At 44.1% G+C, this 17,930-nt stretch overlaps 1 protein-coding gene across 1 annotated transcript in view; it reads right to left on the reverse strand.

The window, feature by feature from the left end:
• Positions 1-17,930, reverse strand: part of MYO10 (myosin X) — a 212,118-nt gene that overhangs the window by 85,245 nt on the left and 108,943 nt on the right. The window contains 5 exon segments of the mRNA XM_032861894.1: positions 4,794-4,897; positions 5,972-6,056; positions 6,176-6,189; positions 6,635-6,759; positions 8,639-8,773. Of these exon segments, the coding sequence (XP_032717785.1) occupies positions 4,794-4,897; positions 5,972-6,056; positions 6,176-6,189; positions 6,635-6,759; positions 8,639-8,773 (463 nt within the window).

Below are 17,930 nucleotides of genomic sequence, written 5' to 3' on the forward strand. Positions count from 1 at the left end.
TGAGGGTGGGCAGGGGGAAAGGAAAAGGATGACAAATATGTGATCAGGTCCCAACAGTCAAGGACCAAAGGAAGCCAGGTTCATCGCACTAGAAAGTAATAGAAAAGAGGGACAAATTTCAGGTGCTTTACTCCCAAAAGGTACATCCGTTTAGGGTCTCAGGCAGTTGGCTGCGAGGTGTAAAGGTGCCATTCAAGGCAAAGGGACCACGGACGAGTCTTGAACAAATGGTGTCACCGATACAGCGGAGGGGAGGCTATTCTGGACAAAGTTAATTGCACATAAGCAGTCTGATAATAATTCACTGTGCGGTGTGATATTAGGCAATATTCTGTCATTTTTTAATGTAAAATTTGTTTATGCTCCCAAGTTCCCCACCACTGAAAGAGACCGATGTTTCCATGCTTGGCAAAACTGAAGTTTAAAGTCGGCCCTTTAAGTCTTAACAAAATCTGACTTGTGTGGAATGAATTTATGCATACATACACATGGCCTCACTCCATTAAAAACCCAAGGATACACCCAGTAAGGCCGATACCGTCCAGAAACCCCAGTCCTGGTCCACAGCCAGGCATGCTGTAAACATTCAACACTTGTGGAGTAAGAGAATCTGATAATCTGGGATTATCACCCCAGAACTCCTGTTACTTCACACACATTTCATCAGCCACCATTCTGCAGCAACTCTATTGAATTGAAATAGCTTGCATCCTGGGGCACCTGGGTGGCTCAGTGGGTTAAAGCCTCTGCCTTCGGCTGACTGAGCTCATGATCTCAGGGTCCTGGGATCGAGCCCTGCATCGGGCTCTCTGCTCAGTGGGGAGCCTGCTTCCCCCCACCCTGCCTGCCTCTCTGCCTACTTATGATCTCTGTCTATCAAATAAATAAACAGAATCTCTAAAAGCTGGCCAAAAAAAAAAATAATAATAATTATAATAAAGAGAAAAGAAATTGAAAGAAAGAAAGAAAGAAAGAAAGAAAGAGCGAGCTTACATCCTGACCAAACAATTTCTAGGGCAACTTGAAAGGTTGCATAAAAACGTGGCTATGAAATTCAGCATAAATTCACAGAGTCTGCACCAGGAAGAAACAGATTCTCTAAAGCTGCCCAGCATACTTAACAGGCACTCATTTAACATCAAGTGGTAGCAAAGATGAACTCTAAGAATACATAAAGTGAATTCTCAATAAAATAAGCAAAATTCTTAAAAGAATATAAGAGTATACTAACATTGTAGTTGATCATTTTAGTAGTTAAAAATGAACTCTAGAAATGACATTTTCATACATAATTCACAGAAATAATTTCTATGAACATTTCAACATATTCTGCAAACAAATGCCCTCCAGCCTTAATGGAATGTGGTCCCTTCCCTTCCTTTGATCCCAAAACCTCTGGAAAAAGAAGCTGTATAAACCTGAAATATGAAGACAAATTTAAGTGGTATTTGATTATGGAGAAAAATACTGAGAGACAAGTTACATTAAAAACAGCAGTACAAAAAAAACAAAACAAAACAAAAAAAACAGCAGTACAGGGGTGCCTGGGTGGCTCAGTGGGTTAAAGCCTCTGCCTGCAGCTCAGGTCATGATCCCAGGGTCCTGGGTTTGAGCCCTGCATCAGGCTCTCTGCTCCGCAGGGAGTCTGCTTCCTCCTTTCTCTGCCTGCCTCACTGCCTACTTGTAATCTCTGTCTAATTAAAAAAAAAAAAAAACCGCAAAAAATTTTTATATATATATATATATATATATATATCTCAAACAAAAAAAAACCCAGCAGTGCAATATGGTTCATCTTTTCTCCTTCTTCAGCAGAATATCAGGATTATATGTGGCTTATTTACTACAGTTTCCTTGGTGCCTAGAACAGTGCCTGGCACAGAGCAGTTGCTCAAACATGTTGAATACAAAAGACCAAGTTCAGCCTGAAGAGTTCAGCGTCTCTTTTCACCATTCCTGTGTCCCTCCTGGTTACAGAGTACTGCATTAGGCAGAACAATGGGCTGGCTGGTATTGATAGGATACTTATGATTGTAGAAATTACGATTTTAGGAATGTAATTATAATTACATAATCATTAAAGCTGTAATATATAACACAGGATGTAAATATATAACATAGAATGATAAAATAAAATCCTAGAATTCTGCCTCATGAGATAACATTTTTTGGCATATTTTTTGTCCCACCCTTTTTTTCCATATAATTACTATATCAATCATCATAGATCTAAATTATACATAAAATGCTTTTTTTAATAAAAGGATTATCAAGTGTTGCAGCTTATCTCCCTCAATTATAAAATAACCAAGCTTTTCCATATAATTAAATATATTTGAGTATATGTTTTGCTTGCTGTAATAGACCTAATTTTATGGCTATAACAAATTACTTAAGCCATTCCCCAATTTATGGTACTTGCAGGTTAAGGTAAAGGGAGAGAAAAAAAAAATGAAGGAAAAAAATTACTTTTTATAGAAAAAAGTATTTTTCCTCCTTTCTGAAAAGGTGCACATTTTTCTTTTCCTTCTGTTCTGATTTTTAACTTCCAGAAGGTTAAATAATAAAAACTACATGTTCCTGATTTTAATACAGAGCAGCTAGGTTTTTATTACCATTTCAAATAAGTTAACAATAAAAAGTAATCACAAATATTTAAGAATCTATAAATGGAATACTTGTAAGCTTGTTGTGTACCTCAATTTCATGTACAAATTTTCTCCTTTCTCCATACCTTTTCAACGAAGGATCAGATTTTAAATGCTAAAACCTACTCTTTCAACTTAATAATAAAAGCTAGCTATCAATGAAAGCAGGGCAAGCCCCAAAAGCCTACCCGTAGGCTAGCAAAAGGAACAAATAATTCTGCATCAGAAAATAAAGGGCCAAGAGGAAAGCGGACAGAGTGACTTCTCCATTGCTCTCAGGACAAGGGGAGGACCCAATGCCCAGTGCACCCTAGTGGCCAGCGAGCTAATGAGTAGGAGACCTGCTCCTTTTGGACAATTAGGAGTCTGTCTCCTGCCACAAAAAAATGTCCTTCTATCACAAAGCCTTGTTCTCCAGTTTCAAGAAAGAAGGAAAAAAAAAAAAAAAACAGGAAAAAAAAATCCTGTCTTTGCCTTTTTTATCAAACGTGAGTTTTCATATTTATTCTAACACACAGTAAAGATAATACTAAATGAATTGAAGCAGAGAGAAAGTCTAAGTAGTGATAGGAAGCCAGGGGCAAAACAAGATTGGGAAAGGAAATTTAAAATACTTAAGCATTTCATAAAATCTGACTCTCAGGGCCAATTCTCAGGCTGTCCAGGGTATACAGCAAAAGGTGCTGTCAGCAGGAGGCTTTTTTTTTTTTTTTTTTAAGATTTTATTTATTTATTTGACAGACAGAGATAACAAGTAGGCAGAGAGGCAGGCAGAGAGAGGGGGTGGGGAAGCAGGATCCCCGCTGAGCGGAGGCCACGCTCATGCGGGGCTCATGCGGGGCTCATGCGGGGCTCATGCGGGGCTCATGCGGGGCTCGATCCCAGGACCCTAAAATCGTGACCTGAGCGGAAGGCAGAGGCTTAACCCACTGAGCCACCCAGGCGCCCCTGCAGGGGGCTTTTTTGTTAACAGTTTCATGGAAGGAAATTGGCAAGAGAAACCCCTCTGCATTATAAATGACGGAATAAAAGGGAGACCAAGGGGAAGAGGATCCTATTATAGCCAACCCTGTTCTTCATTTCAGTAAGAGGTGGAAAAATGACGTATATATTTAAAAAAAAAAAAAAAAAGACCCTCATTTCATTCCACAAGGCATTTTTACAATCTGGAAGAAGAGATGGGGATATGGACTAGAGCACTGCTGACAACTATAAAAACAAGAACCTCACGGAAGAGTCTGGGTTGTACCAGAAGTTGTACCACTTGCCTCGTGGATAAGAGTCTGGAATTTGGAGTTGGACTCTTTCCACACCAGTTCTATCTGGTACTGTGAATGGTTAGGCTGGACACCAACCTCTCTGAGCTGTAGAGTGTAGCTACCCAGAGTTCCTCCCCTCAAAGGGTTGTTAAGAGCAACAAGAGAGGGGGCCCATCTGAGTCCATATAACAAGCACTCCGCCAACGTCCGCCGCATTTACGGTGGTGAATCAACCCCAGATCCATTGTATCCAACTGGTGTATTAATGACTCTAGCAAAGGAGTGAAGACTGCCGTGGCAAAAACCCACCAGCCATTCTCAGGCAGGTGGGGCTCGATGACCAGGCTTCCTAAATGTTGTCACCTTATAACCAAGTCCTTGTGATATCAGAAAACTAAGAGACCACACACAACCACACCTCAGAGCCGTAAGGAGACTACTATTCTCGTGGTCAGAACTGGTTTTCAGAATCAGGCCAGGAGAAACAGACAAGATCCTGTCACCTGGCCTAACGGTTGACAGATTTGTTTTTAGCTATAGAAACTGTTATAAATCATCATCATCATCTCAAAAAAGAAAGATTGGCATGCTCCAGGACCAAGCCTGTGATGTATTTTTTCTAATACACTGTTCCAAGTCAACCCATTTTTCCTGAATGCCACAGATAGTCATCCGCCTTCTGAAGAAAGAGGATTCTTTTCCAGTCTGGAACATTCTTTATCATGACTTGGAACAAGAAGATCGTACGTATTCTCATACAGCAGTGCAAATGAAATTACTTCTATTTTCATTAAAAACATTTTTTTGAAACAGGAAATAAAATGTCCCCTTTTTTTTTTTAAGGGGTTGTCACTCTTAATAAAGGGAAAAGAAGAAAGTAACTTACAATCACTTCCCTAAAGGATTCCTGGTCATTGATTGTTTTGTCCTCTATACATCCAGATTGACTCAAGTAGTGGTAGTTTTCCGGCGCAGATAAATAAAATTCTTCTGCAAAAAGACAGAGAAAAACATAAAATCAGTATTTGACTGGTCAGGATAAGACAAAATCCAAAAGAATCCTCACTTTGTAACTTAAAAAACAAAAAAAAAAAAAACAAAGCATGGGGCCCCAGGGTGGCTTAGTCATCAGGCGTCTGCCTTCAGGTCAAGTCATGATCCCAGACTCCCGGGATCCAGCCCTGCATCAGACTCCCTGCTCGGGGGCAGGAAGCCTGCTTCTCCCTTTCCCACTCCCCCTGCTTGAGTTCCCTGTGTAGCTGTGTCTCTTTCTGTCAAATAAATAAATAAAATCGTTAAAAATAAATTTTAAAAAAGTATATAAATAAAGGTCCCCTATTAATAAAAAAGAAAGTTCTCTTTTAATCATCATTTAGAGAAAACAGAATTTAATTAGGAGTGCCTGGGTGGCTCAGTCAGTTAAGAGTCCAACTCTTGGTTATGCTCTCTAAAATCAATAAATTAAAAAATAAAGGGTTTAATTAAACTAGCTGGCATGATAGAAAATGTTCCTGAAAAACTAACTGATAAGGGTCCTATTTTATTTTCCCTTAAAAATCCAATGTTTAAATGAGCACCTGGGTGGCTCAGTTGGTTAAGTGACTGCCTTCAGCTCAGGTCATGATCTGAGAGACCTGGGATCAAGGCCTGCATCGGGCTCCCAGCTCCATGGGGAATCTGCTTCTCCCTCTGACCTTCTCCCCTCTCATGCTTTCTCTCACTTTCTCCCTCTCTCAAATAAATAAATAAAATCTTTTAAAAATATCAAATGCTTAGTTAGAAATTAGATTTGGGTATGGTTTCAAAGTAAACCAGTTACAATATGCCCCATACATTTTTTTCATGAATATCCTATAAATGAGAAAAGTACCAAGATCCCCAAAAAACAAAAAAATGTAACATCTTTCTCTATTGATGATTTTCCCTCTACATTATTTGGCTCTAACAGGGACATTTTGTTTCCATTAACGGATACCAACAAAGCCCAAGCAGAGGTCTTACCTGCGGCTTTCCAAGGGAAAGCAAGTGGCTAATCCACATGGCTCTGCTGGTCCACCCACTTACCTCTCTGTTCATGTTCCAGCCCTGCCAGCAGCGCATAGAATATGTGATAATTCCTTTCCCCGGGGTTTTGCCTTACTACTCGGTTCTGTGGGGGTGAATCAGATTTCATCTCAGAGACGTTTCCTCCATTCCATTAATACAAACCAGTCATTTCCAAAAATTATTATTATAGAAGAAAATGTAAATTAAATCAGGTTTACTTACTTTTTCTAATAAATCTTCATGTGAAAAGCAATGGCCAGTCAAGGAACAAAACCAAGATATGACATGCTCAATTAGGCTTTAATTCTCTATTCTTCGTCACCCAAATAATTGCAAATCCCTGTTCCTTGGACATCGAGACTTCCAGTGCCGACAGGAGCCAACAAAGCATAGACTTCAAACAGGACACAAGGTGTCCTAGGATGTGCCAGACTAGTTGACCGAATGGCTCTCAAACTACAAACACCTGATGCTCAATGATGAAACCAATTTTCCAGATGACGAACATGATAAAATTTTCCCAAAGAAAAATGGTTATCTCCTAGAATAACTACTAGGTCAAATGTAGTAACGTTAAGCAATAACCGAAATGTTTCCCATTATCTGTCCTTACGATAACCGAGAGCAGTTTGTACTTATAGAGTCAAATACTAAAGACAAGACCGGAATGAAACAGGATACAATCTACAATTCTCCCGCCCTGAATATTTCCCTTCTGGCAGATGTGCAGCTGAACAAACTTCCCAAAGCGACTGGAGTTGTTGTTGTACACGGTCTTGGCATTGCCGAAAGCTTCCATGATGGGGCTGTGAAAGACATGAGGAAAACCTCCAGTTATAAAACACGAAATACATCATGAGATGTCAGTTTCAACAGAGGCGATCTATCAATAACATTGTGATCACTATGGACGCTGACAGATGGTCACTAGACTTACCGTGGGAATCATCTCGTAAGATGCAAAATAGCTCATCCCTATGGCATTCACCTGAAGCTAATAGGATACTGTATGCCATTATACTTCAATAAAAATATTAATTAAAAAAAGAAAAAATGAGGATAGCAACGAGTGTTAATTAGGGGAGATCTATAAACAGCAAGAGCATTCCTCACAAATGTCAAAATATACAATTGCAAGAAAAATCTAAAATCAAAAGGATCTATGGTGACTACGTTTATTTACAGAAGAGCCAGATTTTCAAAGCACTTGCTGAAATGGGTCTATAGCGCATGTCCATTTTGAAGAAGAGGTCTTAGAGCTCACAAAGCTACTGAGTTCAGGCAACCACAAGGGCTTGTCCTTGTGTAAACTAGCTCGGGCATATATCCACATGTCAGGGATTGCACTGAAAAAGACCCCACTTAGATTTCAGCAACTGTAAGAGTCCCAGTCCTGGGAATTTCACCCGTTTGGTGTCTGTCCGGGGACAACTCCTTCATAAGTAATTTCTCTGGGTATTCCCCACCTGGAAGATGAGGTCAGACTAGATCAGGGGTTGTCAAACTCTTCTGTAAAGAACCAGATAATAGATATTGTAGGCTTTGTCAGCCACGGGGTCTCTGTTACAACCACTCAGCTCTCTCTGCCACGGTAGCTTAAAAGCAGCTGTAAACAACAGATAAATAAATGTGTCTGTGTTCTCATAAAACTTTATTGACAAAAACAGGCTGCAGGAAGAGGACAAACTTCTGAAGATGGGTGGTTTTTAATAGTTGCACAACAGCGTGAATGTACTTAATGCCATGAAGCTGTATGCTGAAAAAACGTTTAAAATTATAAATTTTGAGACACCTACGTAGCTCAGTGGGTTGAGCCTCTGCCTTTGGCTCAGGTCATAATCCCAGGGTCCTGGGATCAAACCCCGCATCGCATCAGGCTCTCTGCTCAGCGGGGAGCCTGCTTCCCTCTCTCTCTCTGCCTGCCTCTCTGCCTACTTGTGATCTCTGTCAAATAAATAAGATCTTAAAAAAAATAAAAATTATAAATTTCATGTAATACATATTTTATGACAACTGAAAAAAGTGTATGAATGCTAAAACAAAAAGAAAAACAAGCCACAGGTTATGGGTAGTTTGCTGACTTCTGGACTAAATTCTAAGTAACAAGATCTATAAGGTCTTTACTGGCTCTAAAATCTTATAAGACACAACTCAGACATCGGGCAAATATGTACTCAAAATAAAAATTTGGATGATACCACACCACGCAGCCCTCTTTCGAAGTTCTGAGACTCACTGTCATCAGACGAATTACTGATCTTCTGTCCCATGACAAGCTTTAAAAACTGCCATCTTGCCAATATGGTGGCCCCAAAGGGCGAGAAGGCCAGCAGGGGCCCCCTCACCTCTGTGCTAAGTCCTCTGCTACACAGAAGCTGAAACTGCCGCTCAGAAAAGGCCTCCAAAAAGTGAGGCAAGGGCTCGTCGGCAAGGGGAGGCTGCAGAACATTCCTCAGAATCGCTCACTCGCCGACTCAAACCGGACCCGGGGAAGGGGCTGGGATGGGGGAGATCAGGAACAGTCGCTCAGGTTGTTAGAAATTGCTATGTCCATGTTGGGACTTTTCCTCCAGGAATTGTAAAAGAGAAAATGGACCAACTAATTATAACTCATCCTTAAACGAGCCACACGGGGAGGACAGTGAATCCTGTTCGTTGCAAACAAGAAGCACGATAAAGAAATACCTGCTTTCAAGAATAGCTTGTTCGACACAGGACGTCTTCTCCTTTAAGGACAATTCCAAAGACTGTTGGCTGATGACTGATAAGAACTTGAGGATCAGTTTGGTGCTTTCGGTTTTACCTGCCCCACTTTCACCGCTGAAAAATAAAATGCACAAGCTTGTTCAAATTAAAAAAAAAAAAAAAGAAATAAAAAGAAGACAAAGGAAACAAAATCCAGTTTGAGGGGCGCCTGGTGGCTCAGTCAGTTGGGTGTCTGCTTTCAGCTCAGGTCATGGTCCCAGGGTCATGGGATCAAGCCCCACATCCTTCTGCTCAGCGAGGAGCCTGCTTCTCCCTCTCCCTCTGCAACTTCCCCTGCTTGTGCTCGCTCTCAAATAAATAAATTCTTAAAAGAAAAAAAAAAAAGCAAAAACAAACAGTTTGGCTAACATCACTCCAATTGGTCCACAGGACAACAGTTGAAAGGTGGAACAACAGAGGTCGAAATGCCTGTCCCATGAGTCAAGTTAAAGGGCAGTGAAAGCGTGTTCTTCTGGCCACACCCTTTCAGCTATTAGGAAAGCCTCTCTGAGGTCAGAGGTCAACAGAACCCCCCTCACTAAGTTAAGGTGAGGATGGCTGTGCCTTCCACGCAAGGTCAGCCCGCATGAGCAGGGCTCCTTGCTTTGTTTGCTAGAGAATCCACATATCCCCACGGTGCCCGGCTGCTGACAGGCACCTGGTAAATACTTGTTAGACGAACGACCCTGCAAATAGCATCATTCTGGGAAACTGAAAGCAGGCAAATACGCTTAAAAATGCAATTATTTGTAAACATAGCTGAGGAGACAAGGGAATGACCCCACTGATCCTGGACGCACACAGAATCATGATTCCACACTAATCCTTGGAGAGAGGCACTAAGCACCCACGTCTGGGACATAACACCAGGTCTGAGTCCAACATCCCGCAGAGATCCCACTTCAGGGATGGTTGAAGGAAAGTGGACAAAGCCATGCAGGGAAGGGGAGGCCAGTGAGAGAAGTAAACCAGGTTCAAGTTGCCCCTGACAGAACGGGCAACCATGAGCCACACAAAGAGAAAGGAAGGGATCTGGGCACAAGAGCTCTAATGAGCTTGGGAAGACCACTAGGGGATGGGATTCCGGTTAGGTGTCCAGGCGGAGCGGAGATCAGAGGTGGTGGGGAAGGAAAGTGGAGAGGATGGGGTGTGATGGCTCAGAGGCAATCACAGGAGACTGGAAGGCGAACACTGAGCTCATCAAGGGGTCCTGGGAAGAACATGGCTCTGGAGGTAATGTTCTGGAAGGAGCGCGGGGGCCCGCAGGAGAGCTGGCGTTGTCCTGGACAAGCAAGGACGTGGACAAGAAGGCGCGGGGATCACAGATTTGGAAAGAGAAACTCAGTTTTGTTTAAGATACCATGCTCGGTACTATGGAGGCAGGAACTTCTAACTAAAGGTGTAAGTAACAGGGCGCCTGGGTGGTTCAGTGGGTTAAGAACCCAACTCTTGATTTTGGTTCGGGTCATGATTTTGGGGTCATGAAATCGAGCCTCACATCAGGCTCCATGCTCAGTGAGGAGTCCGCCCGAGATTCTCTCTCTCTCTCTGCCCCTTCCCTGGCTCACGCCTGCGTGTTCTCTCTAAATAAGACTTAAAGGGAACAGAAGAAGGTGTAAGTACAGAACAGCAATGCCAATGATATAGCAAGGTAGCACTTTAATAATTGCTAAATGGGCGAGATACACAGACGAGTTCCACTTAGTCCTAAAAAAGCTGCCCTTGGTGAATGTCACGATCTGGGAAGTTATGAAAGAGGAAGTTTGCTGAAAACACGGTAAATGATTAACCACATGTAACACAGGAGAGGAAAGGATCAAGAGATGACACCAGTCCTGTCCAGCTGGGCGGCACAGGCCCACAGGGAATCCTCATGGGCTAGGCCAATCTCAGTCATTTTGTTCCTTCTGCAAGTGATGGCCTTGGCCAGGGGCAGGTGTGAGGACCGCAGCCCGAGTCCCAAAGCTCCTGGGGAGCTTTGGGCACACACAAGAGACACCAGGTAGAAACATCCCCCTTGCCGCTGACACCTATCTTGAGGTGAAGCCAAGAAAATCAGAGAAGCGCCCTGCCTGATGTTATCGGAGTTAGGACAACTTCGGTTGGGTTTTCTGTTATCAGCAACCAGAATCTTCCTAGTACAGGGCTTAGCACGTACCCCCATCTTCCTCACATCACTGGCCCCTGCCTAGACCAGTGCCCGGAGCACAAGGGGCATTCGCCAAGATGCAGTGAAACTAAGAAAAACTGCAAGAAGAGATTTAAATAAACTTAAAACAAAAATATTTTATTTTACTTGAAAGAGAACAAGCAGAGCGGAGGGGGTAGAGAGAGAAGGAGACTCCCCACCAAGCCGGGAGCCCAACACAGGACTGGATCCCAGAAGCCCGGGATCATGACCCGAGACGAAGACAGACGTTTAATGACTGAGGCACCCAGGCGCCCTGAGTAATTCTTGATATTTAAAAAAATACATACACTTAGCCAGTCATTGTTGATTCAATTACGTTAAGACAAACAGAACTTAAAACAGCTAAATTCTCTGGTTAAAACATGTGAAGCAGAAATAAGGTAACGTTTCCCAAACCCACTTCTTTATCCTCTGGCACAAGGAAGTGGAAAACGTGTCGACCTCTCTTACAGTGAGAACAGCCACCAGAGGTAACAGGGACTGAACGTGGCCAGGTGAACCACAGAGCGAGAGGGATGGATAGAGACAGCTTCCATGGCTGGTGGGTAAAACCCCCCTCTTCATGGTCCATTAGGCTGTCTCTCTCGAGCCTGCCAGCTAGACGCCCTCTGTCAGGCCCAGCTCTGAGCAAAGTGACATGTGGCATAAAGTCAAGTCTCTCGCCTTTCCCGGTGGGGTTGCAAAATGAGCAAGAAGCATTCCTGTGTTCCACCCCTGCGATTCTGGGTGGCTGCTTGTTACAGCAATTAGCCTACCTTAATGAACAGAACATAGCAAAGGTACAATCACAGAGCATATACCACTCAGACTCTAAACCAGCAAGACTTGGTCGAGAAGAAAATCTGGGACCCTCACGGCCATTAACCAGCTATGGATGCCCATCTACAGCAATCTGCAGCTACAGTTTTTCTCGCTGTATCATACAGTCTTCAAGCATCTTTTTAAAAAATATTTATTTATTTATTTGAGAGAGAAAGAGAGAGAAGCAGCACAAGCAGGGGGAGCAACAGAGGGAGAGGGAGAAGCAGGCTCCGCACTGAGCAAGGACTTCCCCCCACGGGACTTGATCCTAGCACCCTGAGATCATGACCTGAGCTGAAGGCAGACACTTAACTGACTGAGCGACCCAGGCACCCCTATTTAATTCCTGTTTTTTTAAAATTTCTACATCTCGGGGCACCTGGGTGGCTCAGTGGGTTAAGCCTCTGCCTTTGGCCCAGGTCATGATCCCAGGGTCCTGGGATGGAGCCCCACATTCAGCTCTCTGCTCAGCGGGGAGCCTGCTTCCCCCTCTCTCTCTGCCTGCCTGTCTGCCTGCTTGTGATCTCTCTCTTCCTCTGTCAAATAAATAAATAAAATCTTTTAAAAAAAAATTTCTAGATCTCAAAAATAGGATTGGTTTGCTGTTTACTCTGAGATTATGGGTCACTATGACACGCTGTTATAGTTTATCTTTGCGTTTTAAACCGACAAAGGAGGTACCAAGCTCAAATCCATTGTCAACTTAAGTTGAGATTCCATTGTATTGTTTTTAGCTATTTAATTGGTTCCTGTCTTCATTGTTGATTACATTTTTATAAAGATTTTATTTATTTATTTGAGAAAGAAAGAGTGAGAGCTTGAGTGTGGGGGAGGGGGAAGTAGGCTCCCCACTGAGCAGGGAGCCCACTGCAGGCAGATCCCAGGACCCTGGGATCATGACCTGAGCCCAAGGCAGACGCTTAATTGACTGAGCGACCCAGGCGCCCGCAGCACAGTCTTTAAGTCCATCTTTTTTTGATACAGAATTAAAACTTGAAACAAAAACAAAACGCAGATTTAAACAGGGCTCTGCAACAGTTTTTAAACTTAGCCACACATTAGAATCGACTAATATGTCTCTGATCTGAGCCTATAGGGGTAGAATTTAATCCAGAGGACTCTACTATGAAGCCAGGATTGGGAACCACTACTCTTGAAAGCAGTTTCCACACAATGCAGACAGGACAGCTCCAGAGGGGTAAGAACGGGGGACTATTCTATTATGGGGCCGTGGAAGTGCTCCATGAACAAGGCAAAGAATAAAGGTAATTAAATAACTCACACATTGTTAAAACCTATAAATATGCCAGATGTCAAGGTAACAGGCCTCTAAGCATGCTGCATGCTTTTATGTCACCCTCCTCCTCCTTACACCCCTGCCCGCGTCTTTAATGTTCCCCCACGAAAAGCACTGATTGAGGGTCAAACCAATGTAATCCTGGGAGTATCAGAGAAAGAGCAGATACTCCCTCCCTCCTTAAACATCCGTAAACCTACTACGTGTCAGGCTGCTCTAAGGGCTGGAAAAGCACTAATGTGTACAATGGCATGGACAGTCTGTCTATGATCTAGAAGCACAAAGATCTCAAACACAGTCACAGGTAATCCCTGGGATAAGAGAACTCATGATTTAGATGGAGGGTAAAGGTTCAGTAAAGACCTTTTTTGGGGAAGGGGAGGGGCTGACATTTAGACCAAAACGTGAAAACCCACGCAGGAGCTAACTGGGTGAAAATTGAAGGGAGAGGAGGGAGACTCAGCGGGAGGACCTCGCTCTTTCCTTGGAGTAAGGAAAAGCAGCTTGCACGGCTCAAGTCCACGATAATGCGGGGACGCTGGGGTCTCACGGAGAGGCCACTGTTCTCTAGCCAAGCATGGGACTAGTTCTTTTATTTATTTCTTCTCTTGAGAGAGCGCGTGCAGGAGAGCACATGTGCATGAGTGGGAGGGGCAGAGGGAGAGAGAATCCCAAGCTGACCCCACACTGAGCTCACACCTTGGTGCAGGAATTGGCCTCATGACCTGAGATTATGACCCTGAGAGAGTGACTGAGCAGAAACCAAGAGTCAGTGCCTTAACTGACGGAACCATCCCGGAGCCCCAGACTAGTTGTTTTAAGTAGGGGAGTGGGATGGCGAGGGATCATGAATCACACCCCCAGACATTTTTAAGTTGCCCATCATTATAATGATTGGTGTAACATATAATACACATGTTATAGGTGTGTGATATCCAGATTATTTATAAGAAAAAATACATATTGGGTCTTCATCTTCCTTTCTGACACAGAGCTCCAAACACCCTCATTATTTCCTAAATGATGACAGCAATTAAGACATCACTTGTTACATTACGAAGTGACTTCTGGAAAGCCCCTGTGAGGGGCTGCTTGCCAGGGGAACCAACCACAGAATCAGAAGGTTGGAACCTTCAATTCCTTCCCCCCACACTGACCTTTGGGGCGTGGGGAGGGGCTGGAAATTGAATTCAATATGAAGAGTCAAGGATTTAATCAATCATGCTTATGCAACGAAGCCCACATAGAAATCCAGAGGACGGGGTGGGAGGTGCCGTTGAGAAAGCTTCCGGGATGGTGAACACATGGAAGGAAGCTGAGGGCCCTTCCCCTATATCTTGCCCTGTACGTCTCTCCCAGCTCTTCCTGAGTTATATCCTCTTATAATCAACCAGTAATCCAGTAAGTAAACTGGTTTCCTGAGTTCTGTGAACCGTTCTAGCAAATTCATCAAAGTGGCAAGGGGGTCGGTTAGAACCTCCAATCTACAGCCATCAGAAGCACAGGCAACTTGGACGTGTGACTGGAGTCTGAAGTGGGGGTGGGGTGGGGGCAGTCTTGTAGGATGGATCCCTTCACCTGTGGGATCAGACATCATCTCCGGGCAGAAAATGTCAGCGTTGAGTTACCTGCTCTGTGATACGGAGACTACGACAGAGCCCACATATGACCGAGAGCCATGATCTGTGTAACTACATACCTGTGTCCTTGCTAATCTTCATCACAGAACTATAAAACCAAATTTAAAACGACACACTATTAACACCCCCCAAATCCAAATTAACAGGGCTGATTTTAGCCCACCGGTTAAGGTCATTTTGCTCAAGCTGAGGAGCTCTTTGCGCTGGGGCGGTCTCACTGCTTGTGCGACTTCACCAGGGGCTACGTGGTGACTCATTCACCCCACCTCCCTCCTTTCTCCTCGCCACCGTGGAACAGTAACTTGTGCGGCAATTATGATGTTATTTTACCTTCACTTGCAGCAAACACATCCCTTACATATCCATTCCTACATTTTTCTCATTAGCCCATGGCAATTAGAGTCCCAAACCTTGGCGCCAACATGACTGCGAACACAAACATGGGCTACAGAGAACACATGTGCTTCGAGATGAGCCCAAATGAGCTTAGACCGTTAAAACAAAACAAAACAAACTATGATAATGAAAAAGAGAAAGGAAAATAACCCAACGCACTGATAGGGGGCCTCCTAGGCCATATTAAAAGTTTCTGTTTTTTTAAAAGATTTTATTTATTTGACAGAGAGAAACACACAGAGAGAGGGAATGCAAGCAGGGGGAGTGGGAAGGGAGAAGCAGGCTTTTGCCGAGCAGGGAGCCTGATGCGGGGCTCGATCCCAGCACCCTGGGATCCTGACCTGAGCTGAAGGCAGACACTTAACGACTGAGCCACCCAGGTGCACCGCACAGTAAAAGTTCTGAGACGATTTCATAGGCAAAATCAAAGTCACAAGGCCGTTTTTAAGCAGGAGAGTGTCATTATCAGGTTCAAGGTTTTAAAGAACCGCTCTGTGTGGAGTTGGGGATGGAGTGAATGCATAGAAAGAGGAGGGAGAGAGAGGTGAGGGTAGAAGGATAGTGACGGTGGGTGGGGTGGGGTGGGACAGCAGGGACAGGAAGTGAGAGGCCGCAGGGGAGAGAAAGCCCTGGTCAGGAGGGCAGTAAACAAGAAGCGGGTGAGGGAACGCCTCCTGCAAGCCTGGAGCTTCCCAGCGGGTGATGTGAGCATCACAACACAGGCGTGCACGTCTGTCACCAACCACTGAGCCATCTACATAAGGTCAGTACGCTTTACTGTGCGGACTTCTACCTTCATGGGGGCCAGGGGTTGGGGGGAGCATATGGAGGAGAAGGACTTCTAGCTCCAAGGACTTCTTGCTCTCAGGCTTGCGAGCTGGTAGGAGGGAGAGTCCAACTTGCTGAGAATGAGACCATCGGAGGAGGAATACACTTCTGGGAGAAACGCAGCATGAATCTAGGACATGTCACCCTCGAGATGCCCACGAGACATCTCGGATGGAACATCACGGGCACCAGGACACACGTCTGGAACTTGGAGGAGAAACCGGCTGGATGGGGCTTAGGGATGGGTGCAGGGGGAGGCGTCTAAGACCGGGGAGATGTGCAGACCCGAGAGGGGAAGGCTGGGTGGGAGATGAGCCGTGGAGGAGTGCAGACGGTGGAGTGCGGACGGTCCCGAGAACCAGGGAGAGACCCAGAGTGACGGTGCTCCATGGAGAGGACAGGGACTACCTTCCATATCCTAAAGACCCTTGTTTTTCCGAATGTTTTGTCTATGTTTTGGCAAATGCTTCTGTGTCCTTCCTCCCCTCTATGCCAGCCATATTCCTACACATTCTTTGGCTCACAATCCCACATCACTTCCACTATGAAGCATGGTCTGAATTCCTTCCTGAGATCAACCACCACCTCCTCTGAGCACCCACAGACCTAGTTCTGAGCAGCCACAGACCTAGTTCCATGACAGCATTTGACAGCTTGTACTGAAATCAGTTAGTTACATCAGTTTCTGCCTATCAGAGAAGAAGTTCCTAATGGCAACGACTGGATTTTATTATTATTATTTTTTAACTGCAAAAGTCTAGCCCAGTAACCTGCCCTATTACGTGAGCACGAGGCCTGCTTCAAGTCCTGTTCAGGCTGGTCCCTTTCTAACCCTGGACGGCAAGTTTTGCTCACTCTTCCAGTCTGATCATTTATAAACACAGTCTTAGAACTAGAAGACTGAACACCTAATTATCCATTAGGTGGATAATCGATCCCATTTTGGAAAACCAAAACAGGCCAAGCAAAGCAAAGGTCCCAAATCCACAGCTGCTCTGTATATCTATGCTTGGACTGACAGCTGTTGAATGCTGGCCCTCTCCCAGACACTGTCCCGGGCGACTCACTTCATAGTGGATTAGCCACACAGGCCTGACTCACACTACAGATCTTAAAAGATCATATGTACCAACAGACTGTAGGAAATCCACTTGCCCCATCAATGTACGAGGAGCCCAAGTCAATGTAAAATTCACCAGACCAACCAAGGTCAAATGCTGATCTTGCTAGTTAGATGAAAAAAAAAAAAAATTCAAGTTTTCAGCATGTTTTAAAAACTGTAATAGCATAAGCATTTGCTTAAATGTAAACCAAAAGGTAAAACGAGAGCCTGGGAGAGCTGACAAGCTTGAAAGTGAGACCACCACAAGAAGCTCAGACTAGAAACCCAGAGATCTGGCACTGCTACACAAGGAGCTGGGGACTTTGACCAAGTGACCTAGGCTCGTGAAGGGAGGGGAAAATTGATCTCTGAAGTCCTCTCTATCTAATGCCAAACAGGCCTTTTTTTCTGGTTGTAAAAGGTTTCCACAGGCGTAAAAAACGTTGAATCCACTAGGGGGCAGATTACGCCCGTGGAAATCTAGCTACAGTCCCCAACCCGGTTCATTTTTAGACTCAATTTTCTCTAAATTCCCACAGCCCAACTCCCACTAAAAACAACAGCAACACCAAAAAACCTGCCAGAGAGATTTATTAAACAAGACACAGTTTAATGAGAACTGTATTCTTAAAGACTCTGTTTCCTGAGTTAAATTGTTAAATTTATTGCTAAATACAGCAGTACATACAGTTACTCTGTCACACAATGGGGGCTTTCTATTTGGGATCCACTCCCCCTCCACCTCCCACCTTATTTTTAAATACCGCAGTCTTTGGCATGAAAATGCCAACCCCTTTCCGTTTTATTACACACACACACACACACACACACACACGCACAATAACCTCATTTGATTTTCCTCTTTTTCCTAAGCTACACTGTCTAGCAAGCGATCTATGAGTCATCCTCTCATTTTTCCCATCGAACGTAAGAAACACAAGCAATTATCAATGGCAAATATTTAGGTACCTAAGTAT

Source organism: Lontra canadensis, unplaced genomic scaffold (genome assembly GCF_010015895.1).
Source record: "Lontra canadensis isolate GAN:19392208 unplaced genomic scaffold, GSC_riverotter_1.0 scaffold22, whole genome shotgun sequence".
Lineage (NCBI taxonomy): Eukaryota > Metazoa > Chordata > Mammalia > Carnivora > Mustelidae > Lontra > Lontra canadensis.